This window comes from Schistocerca nitens, chromosome 5 (genome assembly GCF_023898315.1).
Source record: "Schistocerca nitens isolate TAMUIC-IGC-003100 chromosome 5, iqSchNite1.1, whole genome shotgun sequence".
Classification (NCBI taxonomy): domain Eukaryota; kingdom Metazoa; phylum Arthropoda; class Insecta; order Orthoptera; family Acrididae; genus Schistocerca; species Schistocerca nitens.
In genome coordinates this window covers 481,282,561-481,295,057 of record NC_064618.1, presented here as the reverse complement: position 1 = coordinate 481,295,057, position 12,497 = coordinate 481,282,561, and the positions used below count along the sequence as shown (strand labels likewise).

The 12,497-nt window shown below is 42.4% G+C and overlaps 1 protein-coding gene across 1 annotated transcript in view; it reads right to left on the bottom strand.

Moving 5' to 3' along the window:
* Positions 1 to 12,497, bottom strand: part of LOC126259790 (DNA polymerase epsilon catalytic subunit 1) — a 331,065-nt gene that overhangs the window by 254,140 nt on the left and 64,428 nt on the right. The window contains exon 11 of the mRNA XM_049956798.1: positions 9,951 to 10,243. Within this exon, the coding sequence (XP_049812755.1) occupies positions 9,951 to 10,243 (293 nt within the window). The remainder of the gene's footprint in view (positions 1 to 9,950; positions 10,244 to 12,497) is intronic.

Below are 12,497 nucleotides of genomic sequence, written 5' to 3'. Positions count from 1 at the left end.
CCGGAGAGCCACAGGGTTAACTGAGTCCTAAAAAAAAAAAAAGACCATGTGAAAGGTCCAGGCAAAGCTTCAGCCTAGATGCACACCATGGAGGTGTGTGTGAATGGCTCTCGAGTATAGGTGGTAAAGTCAAGGAGTCCACTTCCCTGAACTGGGCCTCCGATGCGGGATATTAACCGCCGTGGGTGGGAAAAGGAGACGGTAATTCCGACGCTCAGGAGAAACTACGAATGTGTGCAACGTAACTAGCGAGCAGTTGTGCACGCCTAACCTACAATGGAGGGACACCAGCCTCCACCAGGATGCTGGTCACCGGACTCATCCTAAAAGCTCCCAATGCCAGTCGAACACCAAAGTGGTGCACTGGGTCAAGTAAACGCAACGCTGAGGGCGCCGCTGAACCATACACCAGATTAGGTTAGGTTAGGTTAGTCCCATAGTCAAGGTGGGATTGAACAAGGGCTCTGTAGGGCTGCAGCAGTTTAGAGCAATATGCACTCCAGTTGGTGTTGCTCAGGCAGCGGAGGGCATTGAGGTGCTGCCAGCACTTCCGCTTCAGCTGACCAAGGTGAGGAAGCCATGTCAACCAGGCATCGAAAACGAGTCCTGAGAATCAATATGTCTCCACTATGGTGAGTGGATCATCATTAAGGTAAAGTTCGAGTTCCAAATGAACAGTATGATGCTGACAGAAGTGCATGACACACAACTTCGCAGTTGAAAACTGGAAGCTGTGGGCTAGAGCCCATGACTGTGCCTTGTGGATGGCTCCCTGTAGGCGCCGCTCGGCAACACCAGTACTGGAGGAGCAGTACGAAATGCAGAAGTCGTCTGCATACAGAGAAGGTGAGATGGATGGCCTGACAGCTGCTGCTAGACCATTAATGGCCACTAAAAATAGAGATACAATCAATACAGAGCCCTGCGGGACACCATTCTCCTGGATATGGGGGGAACTATGGGAGGCACGAACCTGGACACGGGAAGCATGGAATGATAGGAAATTTTGGATAAAAATCAGGAGCAGACCCAGGAGACACCACTCATATGATGTGGCAAGGATATGATGTCGCCAAGTCAGTCGTAAGCTTTTCGTGAATCAAAAAAGATGGCAACCAGGTGTTGGCATCTGGAAAAGGCTGTTCAGATGGCAGACTCGAGGGAAACTAGATTATCAGTGGCTGAGCAACCCTGGCGGAAACATGGCATGGAACTGGTAGGCCGAGTGACTCCAGGACCCAACACAACCGGTGACTTACCATATGTTCTAACAAGGAATACAAAGAGTGGAAGATCCTCAGCGTCCTTACACATTGCCCTGACACAGCTCCTGATCAGACATCTCTCGTCCGACTACAAGCAACATCTCCTCGTCACCTTCAACCGGATCTGGTGCGATGGCGTCTTTCCATCACAATGGCGGGAGAGCACAATCATTCCAGTGCTCAAACCTAACCAATACCCACTTGATGTGGACAGCTATTGGCCCATCAGCCTCAGCAACATCCATTGTAAGCTGTCAGAACATATGGTAAGTTGGTGGTTGTGTTGAATCCTGGACTTACATGGCCTACCGGCTCTGTGCCAGGGCGGTTCATTATGATGTTCAGTGAGCGAGAAGGCTTTCCTTTCCATCTGCCGTTTGAGGGTGCGAAATGCTGGGGGGTAATTCTCTGACACGGAGGCTTGAGCATAGTGCTCAGCGAAGTGCTCGGAAATTGCGTTTACTTCCATTGATAACACGACATTGATGTTAATGCCAGTGACACTTGACGGTGTCTGGTACCCACAAACACATCTGATCTTCGTCCAGACTTGGGAAGGCGACATACGGCACCCAATGGTTGAGATGTACCTCTCCCAACATTCCTGTTTCCATCTTTTAATAAGGTTGCAAATGCAGGCATGGGGCCATTTAATAGCTATTAAGCTATAAGGTGTTTTAGGGAAGGGCGCCGCTTATGTCGCTGTAGAGCTCACCGACGTTCGTTAATGGCCTCTGTATTTCCGGTGACCACCAAGATACTGACTTTCGCCGGGGGCACCCTAAGGAACAAGGGATCACATTTTCCGCCGCAGAAATGATCAGTCTAGTGACACGCTCAACTACCACATCGATGGTACCATGTGGTAGAGATTCAACGGTGACAGCAGGGGTGAAAGCTTCCCAGTCTGACTTGTTTTAAGCCCATCTAGGTAGACGTCTGGGGGAATGGCACTGGGGGAAAGACAGGAAGATGGGAAAGTCGTCACTACCACATGAGTCATCGTGAGCTCTCCAGAGGACGGATGGGAGAAGTCCTGGGCTGCAGAGGGATAAATCAATGGCCAAGTAAGTGCCATGAGCCGCAATGAAATGTGTGGGGGTCACAGTATTTAAGAGACAAAGGTCGAGTTGAGACAATAAATTTTAGACACCTCTACCTCGGCCAGTAAGCAACGTGCCACCCCACAATAGGTTATGGACGTCAAAATCTCCCAAAAGTAGGAAAGGTTTAGGGAATTGATGAATCAGTGCAGCCAATGCATTCAGGGGTACTGGACCATCTGGAGAAAGACGTACGTTGCAGACAGTTATTTCCTGTGTCGTCCTTATCCTGACAGCCACAACTTCAAGAGGGGTTTGAAGGGGCACAGGTTCACTGCGTACTGAGTTCAGGACACACACAAACTCCACCTGACACTATTATAGTAGCTAAGGTTCTTGTAATATCCCCTATAGCCATGGAGGGCAGGGGTTCGCATTGCCGAGAACCAGGTTTCCTGGAGGGCAATGCAGAAAGCAGGTGTAAAGGTTAACAGTTGCCATAGCACAGCCAGGAGGCGGAAAAAACCGCAGCAATTCCACTGGAGTATGACTTTATATCTCCACCTCATCCTCAGGTGCAGAATTGCGATGGCGATGGTAATGTAGCTGCAGCAGATGTGAACGTCAACCGAACGGGGTTTAATCATTCAAATTTATGTTTAGTCTCTTGGTAAGTCAACCGGTCCAGGGTCTTGTACTCCATGATTTTCCGCTCCTTTTGTAGTACTGTGCAGTCTGGCAAGCAGGGGGAGTGCAGCTCTCCACAGTTGATGCAAGTGGGAGGTCGTGCACATGGAGTATCTGGGTGCAGTGGTAGTCTGCTGTCTCGACATTTGGTGTAAGAAGTGCAGCGGGAAGAGATACCCAAACTTCCACCACTTAAAGCACTGCATAGGGGGAGGGACGTACGGTTTAATGTCAAGCGGTAAACTATCACCTTGACCTTTTCAGGCAATGAATCACCATCATAGGCCAAGATGAAGGCACCGGTAGCAACCCTGTTGTCTTTGGGGCTACTGTAAACGCGCCAGATGAAATGAACACCCTGTCATTCTAAATTGGTGTGGAGCTCGTTGTCAGACTGCAAGAGGTGGTCACAATGGAAAATAATCCCCTGGACCATGTTGAGGCTTTTGTGTGGAGTGACGGAAACAGGAATATCACCCAGCTCGTCACAGGTGAGTAATGCTCAAGATTGGGCTGGGGATGCTGTCTGATTCAAGACTGCGCCGTTTCGCATCTTGGACAGTGTTGTCATTTCTCCAAACTTATCCTCAAGGTGTTCAACGAAAAGTTGGGGCTTCGTCGGTAGAAAAGAGTCCCCATCGGTTCTGCTAAAGACTAAAAAACCAAGGCGAATATGGCTCTCTCCGTTCTGTAGCTCTACATTCCCTGCATGGTGTAGTGAGGGAGGGAAATGATTTAGGGTCGTATCTGTCAGCACTGAAATCAATCTTGCCCTTCTTAAAGACTGCTAGCACCATAGGGTCACCAGTAAGAGATGACTTAGTCTGCTTCATTGTGGGTCATCCACCCTGATACCACCCACTTCGATGAGGAGCTCTCCCCACGGGTGCCACCCAGCCACAGCAAAGGCCACCTGACATTGCTGGGAGTCCCTAGGAAGACAGGCATCTACTCCTTAGCATATGTGGGGAGTTTACAGCTCAGGCATCAGCAATGCGGTCCCTGTGTTGTCAGGGGGCTGCCAGCAAATGGGTACATGACAGCCCCACCACAACAAACTGGCTACCGTGCTGGAAATTGGGCGCAGAGAAATCCAATATCATCAGGGGGGTGAAAGAGGACAGGAGACAACCGAAGAAGATGACATACCCCAGAAAGTCTGCTTGCCAAAATAACTGAACTGCAGGTGGTGAAGCAAAGCCATGGCAAGAGGTTCAGGAGATCGAATCTAAGAGCACTACGCATAACTCATGCACCACGTAAGGCATCCTTCCCCATATGGCCCACACTTCTGTAGAATGTGGAATGTGGCAGGTCAACCATAAAATTTGACCTGAACTTATAGGGCCAAAAAGTGTGAGACTCCTTTTAGTCACCTCTTATGACAGGCAGGAATACCTCGGGCCTATTCTAAATCCTGGACCCACAGGGGGGATTGCTGGTGTTGGTAGGTTTGATATGGATGAAGGTATTGATGTGGGCATCTTTGAGATGGAGGTCAACGTCGAGGAAGGTAGAGTAGGACCAGGTAAAGCGATGAGGGACAAGGTGTTGAGGTTCTGGAGGAATGTGGTTAGGGTATCCTCACCCTCAATCCAGATCACGAAGGTATCATCAATAAATCTGAACCAGATGAGGGGTTTGGGATTCTGAGTGATTAGAAAGGATTCCTCTAGATGGCTCACAAATAGGTTGGAATAGGATGGTGCCATCTGGGTGCCCATAGCCATACTGTGGATTTCTTTGTAGGTGATGCCTTCAAAGGAGAAGTAGTAGTGGGTGAGGATATGGTTGGTCATGGTAACTAGGAATGAGATTGTAGGTCTGGAATCTGTTAGGCATTGGGAAATGTAGCGTACAATAGTGGTAAGGCCATGGGCATTACGGATGTTAGTGAAAAGGGAGGTGGCATCAACAATGACGAGCAGGACAGATGTGGTAAAAGAACAGGAACTGTGGAGGGTCAGTGGAGAAAATGGTTGGTATCTTCACGAGGGTAGGTTGTGGGTAGTAGGATGAAGGTGTTGGTCTGCAAGAGCAGAGATTCTCTCAGTAGGGGCACAGTAACCAGTCACAATGGGACACTCTGGGTGATTGGGTTTATGGACATTGGGAAGCATGCAGAAGGTAGGAGCGCAAAGTGTGGTAGGGATGAAGAGAGAGACACACTCCAGGGAGTGGTTCACTGGTGGACCCAAGGCTTTGAAGACAGACTGGAGATGCTGCTGAATTTCTGTAATTTGGTCACTGGGGCAGCGTCTGTAGGTGGATGAACCTGATAGCTGGCGGAGCCATTTTGGCAGGTAATCCTTGCGGTTCAAAACAACAGTGGTGGAGTGTTTGTCAGCAGGTAGAATTATAAGGTTGAGATCAGTTTTTAGGTGATGGATTGAGTTTCTATATGCAGATGTAAAATTAGCCTGCTTGTTGTGGGATTTGGGGAATGATGGTGAGGCAAGGTTCGAGTTTAAGAAATTCTGCAAATTTAACCGGGGTTTGTTTGGGGACAGTGGGGGTGGATCATGGTTGGATGGAGGAGTGAACTGAGTTAGGTAGGGTTAAACATTATTCTTTGGTTGAGTCTGGTTGGTAGAGTTGGTGGCGGAAAAGTGTTTCACATTAAGGACCAGGACAAGAAGAGAAGGTCCTTAACAAGTCCTGCATGATTGAATTTGGGAGTGGGGCAAAAGGTCAGGCCTTTGGAAAGAACTGATGCTTCTGTGGGGCTAACACATTAAGGTGCAAGACCTTTCCCACACATCCTCCCACCAACCACCTACTCCAGTCTAGTTGAAAGCATTACCTAACCCATCAAAGGCAGAGCTACCTGTGAAACCAGTCATGTGATGTACAAGCTAAGCTGCAACCACTGTGCTGCATTCTACGTGGGCATGACAACCAAAAAGCTGTCTGTCTGCATGAATGATGAGCAACAAACTGTGTTCAAGAAACAGCTGGGCCACCCTGTTGCTGGGCATGCTGCCAAACACAACATTCTTCATTTTAATAACTGGTTCACTGGATCCTTCCCACCAAAACCAGTTTTTCTGAATTGCACAGGTGGGAACTCTCCCTGCAATATATCATATGTTCCTGCACTGCTCTTGGCCTCAACCTTCATTAGTCATTGTCACCCATCCAGCCCCTTCCCTGTTCCCATTCCAGCACTACACAGCCCTCTATTCCACCACACCACAGTCTTTTTATTTAGCTCCTTTTCCATTATACCCCACCCCCTCTGCTCTCCATCTAGCCTCCCAACTGCACCTATCTGCCTTACCCTCTCCGCACTTCGTCCCTGTATGCTCTCACAAGAAGCACTTTACCATCCCCCAACCCTACCCAGCTATTCCTCCACCTTCCTGTCCCAGGCTCCTCCTTACCCCACCACCCAGTTGCTTATCCCATCATGTACTGCTGCTCGCAGTCTGGTCTCAGCAACCAGAGACAGTAGTCGTGTGTGTGTGTGTGTGTGTGTGTGTGTGTGTGTGCGCGCGCCCGCTACTACTACTACTACTACTACTACAATTGGTAACACTTCTAATTGTGCAATTATTTTGAGGAGATACTTATAGTAGCAAAGTGTGTGAAAATATGCATAACACCAACAAAAAGAGAAACTGGTAACGGAGCAAAATAAATGGATCTGTCGTATCAAAGAAGTGAAAGAGAGAGAGGAAAAAAGGGAACAAAAAGGAGAAAGACAAAAGCACCAGAAATGGGAATACAGGAGCAATGTGGAAGAAAGTAGAGGAAATACTACTACTGACTGAAGACAGACATGAAGGAAGTTCTGGGCCGTAAGTTGCAATACAGAAAAGAATGGAATGAATGGGTTTGTAAAGCACTGTGAAAACATTCTTGATGAAATGTACATAATTTTCGAGAATTTCACAGATCTGACTGAGTATTGTTGAAATAAAGACACATGTCTCTTTGTATATCTATTCCTGTACACAAATGTGTAGATTATGGAAGAATATAACTCGTGTACATTTAAGCTGTAACTGCCAATAGAGTATAGTAAGTGATGTTCTAAGTAAAAAGTTACCTCATTTATCTACCATCTATTGTGTTTATATTACCTATACATATGTTTTCCATTTTATTTTCTGGTTTTTACTACATGCAATATTTTTGCTTGTTTTAAAAACCTATAATGTTACCTCCTCAACTCACTGTCCTTGGTACTTGCATGGTACTAAGCTTTAACCTCTTCATTTTATTTTAAATATTTATTTATTTTTGCCTGAAGCAAAGAGTCGTTAGTATTTTCAATACTATCACACAACTGCTCTAGTATTTTTATAACATAATTCTCTTTTGTTTCTTTCATGTCTATAACACTGGCCAACAATGAATATGTTAAATAAATAATTTCAGCTGATTGTTATGTATCTGCACTGCCAAATCCAAAAATGAGGGCAGAAATGTTCCATTGCCCACCAGTTTTTTGTAACATTAACCTTTTTAAAATGTTTATTAAGATGAGGTGCAAAATCCAGTAACTAAAATAATATAATTTTATTCAACTGGGTCAACAACTGGCATATTTGTTTGAGGCAACTGTTGCTCGTGAATTCAGGAATGATAACAATGTTCAGCAACGAACTTTTCCTCATAATATTGGCTTTTCCCTACCCAGGCCAAGGCTTGTTGCAAAAAACAATAAAGAAGAAGATGTATTACATATTGAAGGTGTCCTGCTTAGTTGCCAGAGGAGTAGAATCTTTATTTAATAAGAGGAGCTAATCCTGTGTGTTATTCAGCTATGAACTGACAAGTGTAGCATCAGCTGATAGTGTGTTTTCTTAAGCACTGTGTTTCAGGAGGAGGAACATATCTCACTAATGTGTAAATGTCAAAAACAATTTTTGTTACGCTTGTGGTGAATTAAATTGAAAAGCGCAGAGGCAAAATCTGACTCCTAAAATTAAAATAATTTACCAATATTATTTTGACAATAAAACAGACCAGAATAACTTTTGGGCTTCACAAAGCTGTTGTGCCATGATTAACTGACTGGTTAAAAGGATCCCTTCATATACCTTTTGCAGTTCTATGATATGGCAGGAACCTAAGGGTTATGTAACAGACTGCCACTCCTGCTTGACAAATACATCTGGCATTAGTTCATTTGTTAAATATCCATCTTTAGAATCAGCCATCGACCAGCACCTTCTGGACCACGCCTTCCCATACCAATTCCAGCAAACGGCAAAAATGTGACTGAAAATTTTGGAAGTGTTGATGATATCAGTGAATTACAACAACAGAGGTGCCCAGATTTTATGGAAGGATTAACTACACATAGTCATTTTAAAACTGGGGCTACCACAGCTAAGATAGTTATACATGGCTGATTGACAATTCACACAGCAAAAATTTTTCTAATACAGATACTAAAATTATTAAATATAAAACTGAATGAAAAGTCCAACATTCCACTGTAGCTGTATAGCGTCAGTTATAGACCCACACAACCAGTTTCACAACTTTTAAGTTGCATCTTCTGATGTATATAAATGTTATGTCATATGGTGTGGGGAGTAATTACAGAATGCTGCAGAGTAACTGTTGGTGTGGCTAGGCAAAGTTCTCAGTGCTCTTCAATTGATAAAAAACCATCATCAACTGATAAGAAACCATCATCTATGATGAATGTTATGTGTTGTGTTAAAATCACAAACTGTCATCACTTTACTAAATAAAATTTGTTCTTGTCGGCCTATGACAAGCAACAGACACTGCCTCTCATAGATGTTATCCAGGAAAGTACTGGGCTGAACAGCTGACACACTCATGTATTTGTCACCAATACAGCAGCTGACAACATAAGCTGCAAGCGTCCCATGTGTTGTTGAAGCATGTGCTGTGGCTGCCATCTGGCTACTGAGATGGTGATGAAAATTGGTCTAAGGAGAGCTGAGAACTTTTCCTAGCCACACCAACAGTTACTCTGCAGCATTCTGTAACTACTACATTCTTCAAACATGTTCCTTGCATTTCAAAACATATCAAACACGGTTTGGTGAAAATGACGCTGAGACTGAAGACAATAATGAACTGTTCTATGTGTGAATACATAGGTAAATGCAGTCAATAGAAGAACAGATTTGGAAATAATAAACATGAAACTGTGATATTGTGTACAACTTTGAATGGAATTATTTTCTGGAGACTACTGAAGCACGTCCATATTTTCCGTTTCAGACATAGTTGCAGCCGCCAATGTTTTTTCTACGTACTCCATTTTGCAAAGAACAAGTGAAGTACAACTGTCTGTTTCAAAATAAAATAAATTTATGTTTGTAAAGTTTATGCCAATTTTTTTCCAATATATATCTTTACCTCCAATATCTCAGAAATGCTTTCTTTGGACTTGCTCCACTTCTATTCTGATTGCTTCAATTTTCAGAGATGTTATTAATAAGATTACTCAGAATCTGTGGATGATTGAAAAGTAATTACATAAAAAGATTTGAAATCAGCACAAGAAACTCAGTAAGAATCACCAATTACATGCCCTTTAATGTTAAAAAAACTTAAATTTTGTTGACCAGTGTTATTAATCTCCTATTTTTATTTTTAGCCATGGACCTTTTCATTTCGTTGCTTTTTCTTCATGTTGAAGAACTCTAATGAGTAGTGCAGGAAGAAAATATAAGAATACACTTTATTTCAGGTTTAGCCTATTATGACTAATCCTTTTGCTTCACGCACTACTTTTATAAATTGTGCCTTGTCTGTTTTCTATTTTCTAAGTTACAGTGTTATAGAGGTTTTTTTTATCAATAAATCTCACATGAATGTTTACGACAATGCAGAATCATTCAGATTTGTAAAATTAGGACACAACATTCAATTCAAAATTCACAAATCCATTCTAATCCATCTGCCTTTACAGTAAGAGAGCATTCCATTTATTTTTTCATAGCAAGTTACCTATTCTCACCTTTGAAAGACCCTTGTATTCATAGCGACGATCTCGGAATGCTCTAACAGTGTCAACATAGAAACTATTCTCCTTTTGACAAATTGTGGTGAGTCTTTCTTCAGTCCTTGTAACATGAATTTTCTTATAAGCTTTTCGGCAATATTCAGTGAGTCGTTTTTTTTCATGTGCTGCTTGGTCTTCACGAGATAACTGATGAAATGCACGGTGGGGACCACCTGGCACCAGGGGAGGGAATTTTTCTGTCTCCAACTGCTGCCTGATGCGCTGAAATTCGCTACGTGATGCTGGCACTGAAATAATCACAGCACATATTTTATTTACGTCATGATCTGGGCTTCAACAACCTTTTCATTAACAATCTTTCAGAATGTAGACACAACCAATTACTTTTTGAAGATAATTAATAAACTCTTACAATTTGAACAGTTATTAGCAGCACAGGCTACACATAAAACAATCTAGAGGCTTCTCCCAGTTGTAATAGAACTATCTAGAGATTCTTTCATAAGACTAACTTCTCCACGAGAAGGAACATGATGGGGAGTTCGGGTCTCTACAGTTTCAGGATTGTTACTGAGATGGGATTATTTCATTCTACTTAAAGTCGTGTAATTGAAAAGCCTTTGACTCATCAAATTAGAGGTCTCATTTTAACAATTCCAGAGATCACGTTCTGACAGTTTTAGAGGTCACCTTCTGACAGTTTCTATGGATTACACAAATAAGAATAGCAACAAATGCTGGAAATAACTGAATTTTAGAAGCAATTGCTGGCAACAGAAAAGAAGAAAGCATTTAGTGATGTGCAAACCAGCTATACAAGTCACACAATGCTCTATACTTCTGTGAGTCTATTCATTATGCATCACCGAACTTTCAGAACATGCTAGTACGGCTTGCCTTTTTTATCATCTCTTGAAGCCTTTAATCACTAATAAGTTATTAATTGACATTTATTTATAATAAACTGTACTAAGAGAATGCATTTTTGATGGATCTTCAATGTGTTGACAGCTTGAAATAACATACTTTCTTAGCAGACAAGTATTAATACGGAACTTCTTTAACTACCAATATGACATTTCCTGCCATTTTATCACCATAAATTGTACAAAAAATTATGAGTTTTCAGGAAATCCTGAATGTACCAACGGAATACATTCATAGGGCATAAGTTACAAAACCCACTGAATATGGGCTCCAACTGAAATTCAACATGCATCTCCAAACTCTTTAACTGAAAAGAGAAAGAGATGACTTGCATAATTGTGTTCTTCCATCTTATTGGTATGGATCTAAATGCACATTCAGAATATCGCCATGCTTTTTATTGCTCTTCATGTTGGGAAAGACTCCGAGGTGTCCCTTTTCTATGCTATAACATTATCTACTTCGGCACACTCCACACTAACATTTGAATGCACTGTAAATGTGATAACATCTTTTTTTTTTAATTACACGTCTAGTTCCGTAGGACAAAATTGAGGAGAAAATCTACAAGGTCATGGAACGTGTCAGTACAAGAAATTACAACATAAAAGTAATGTTTAAACCCAAAATACGTCAAGTCATAAGTTTAAGTAAATGAAATCAACAATATAACACAGGAATCAGATTAATTTTTCAAGGGACTCATCAACAGAGTAGAAGGAGTGACCCACTGAAAATTCTCCAGTTTCAATTTAAAAATGTGTGGATTACTGTTCAGATTTTTGAATTCTTGTGGTAGCTTACTGAAAATGGATGCAGCAGTATACTGCATTCCTTTCTGCACAAAAGTTACGGAAGTGCGATCCAAATGCAGATTGGATTTCTGCCTAGTATTAACTGAGTGAAAGCTGCTAGTTCTTGGGAATAAGCTGATATTGTTAACAAGAAACAACAGTAAAGAATACATATATGGAGAGGCCAATGTCAGGGTACCCATACTAGTGAACAGGGGTTAACAAGAGGTTTGCGAACTTACGCTACTTATTGCCTGAACTGCCCATTTCTAAGCCAAAAATATCCTTTGAGAATGGGAAAAGTTACCCCAAAATATAATACCATATGATGTAAGTGAATGAAAATAAGCATAGTAGACTAATTTCCATGTCGAATGATTGCTTGCTTTAGGTACTGTTCGAATATTAAAAATGGCAGCATTAAGTCTTTGAACAAGATCATAAATGTGGGCTTTCCACAACAGCTTCCTATCTATCTGAACACCTAGAAATTTGAACTGTTCGGTTTCACTAATCATATGCCCATTCTGTGAAATTAAAATGTCAGTTTTTTTTAATTGTCTGTTAGAAACTGCAAAAACTGAGTCATTCTGTGATTTTGAGATAGTTTATTTTCTGCAAGCTGTGAACATATGTAATGAACTGCACTATTTGAAACCAAGCCAATGTTGCACACAACATCCTTTACTACCAAGCTAGTGACATCAGCAAACAGAAATATTTTAGAATTACCTGTAATACTATAAGGAATATCATTTATACAAATAAGGAACAGGAGTGGCCCCAACACTGATCCCTGAGGCACTCCCCATTTGACCGG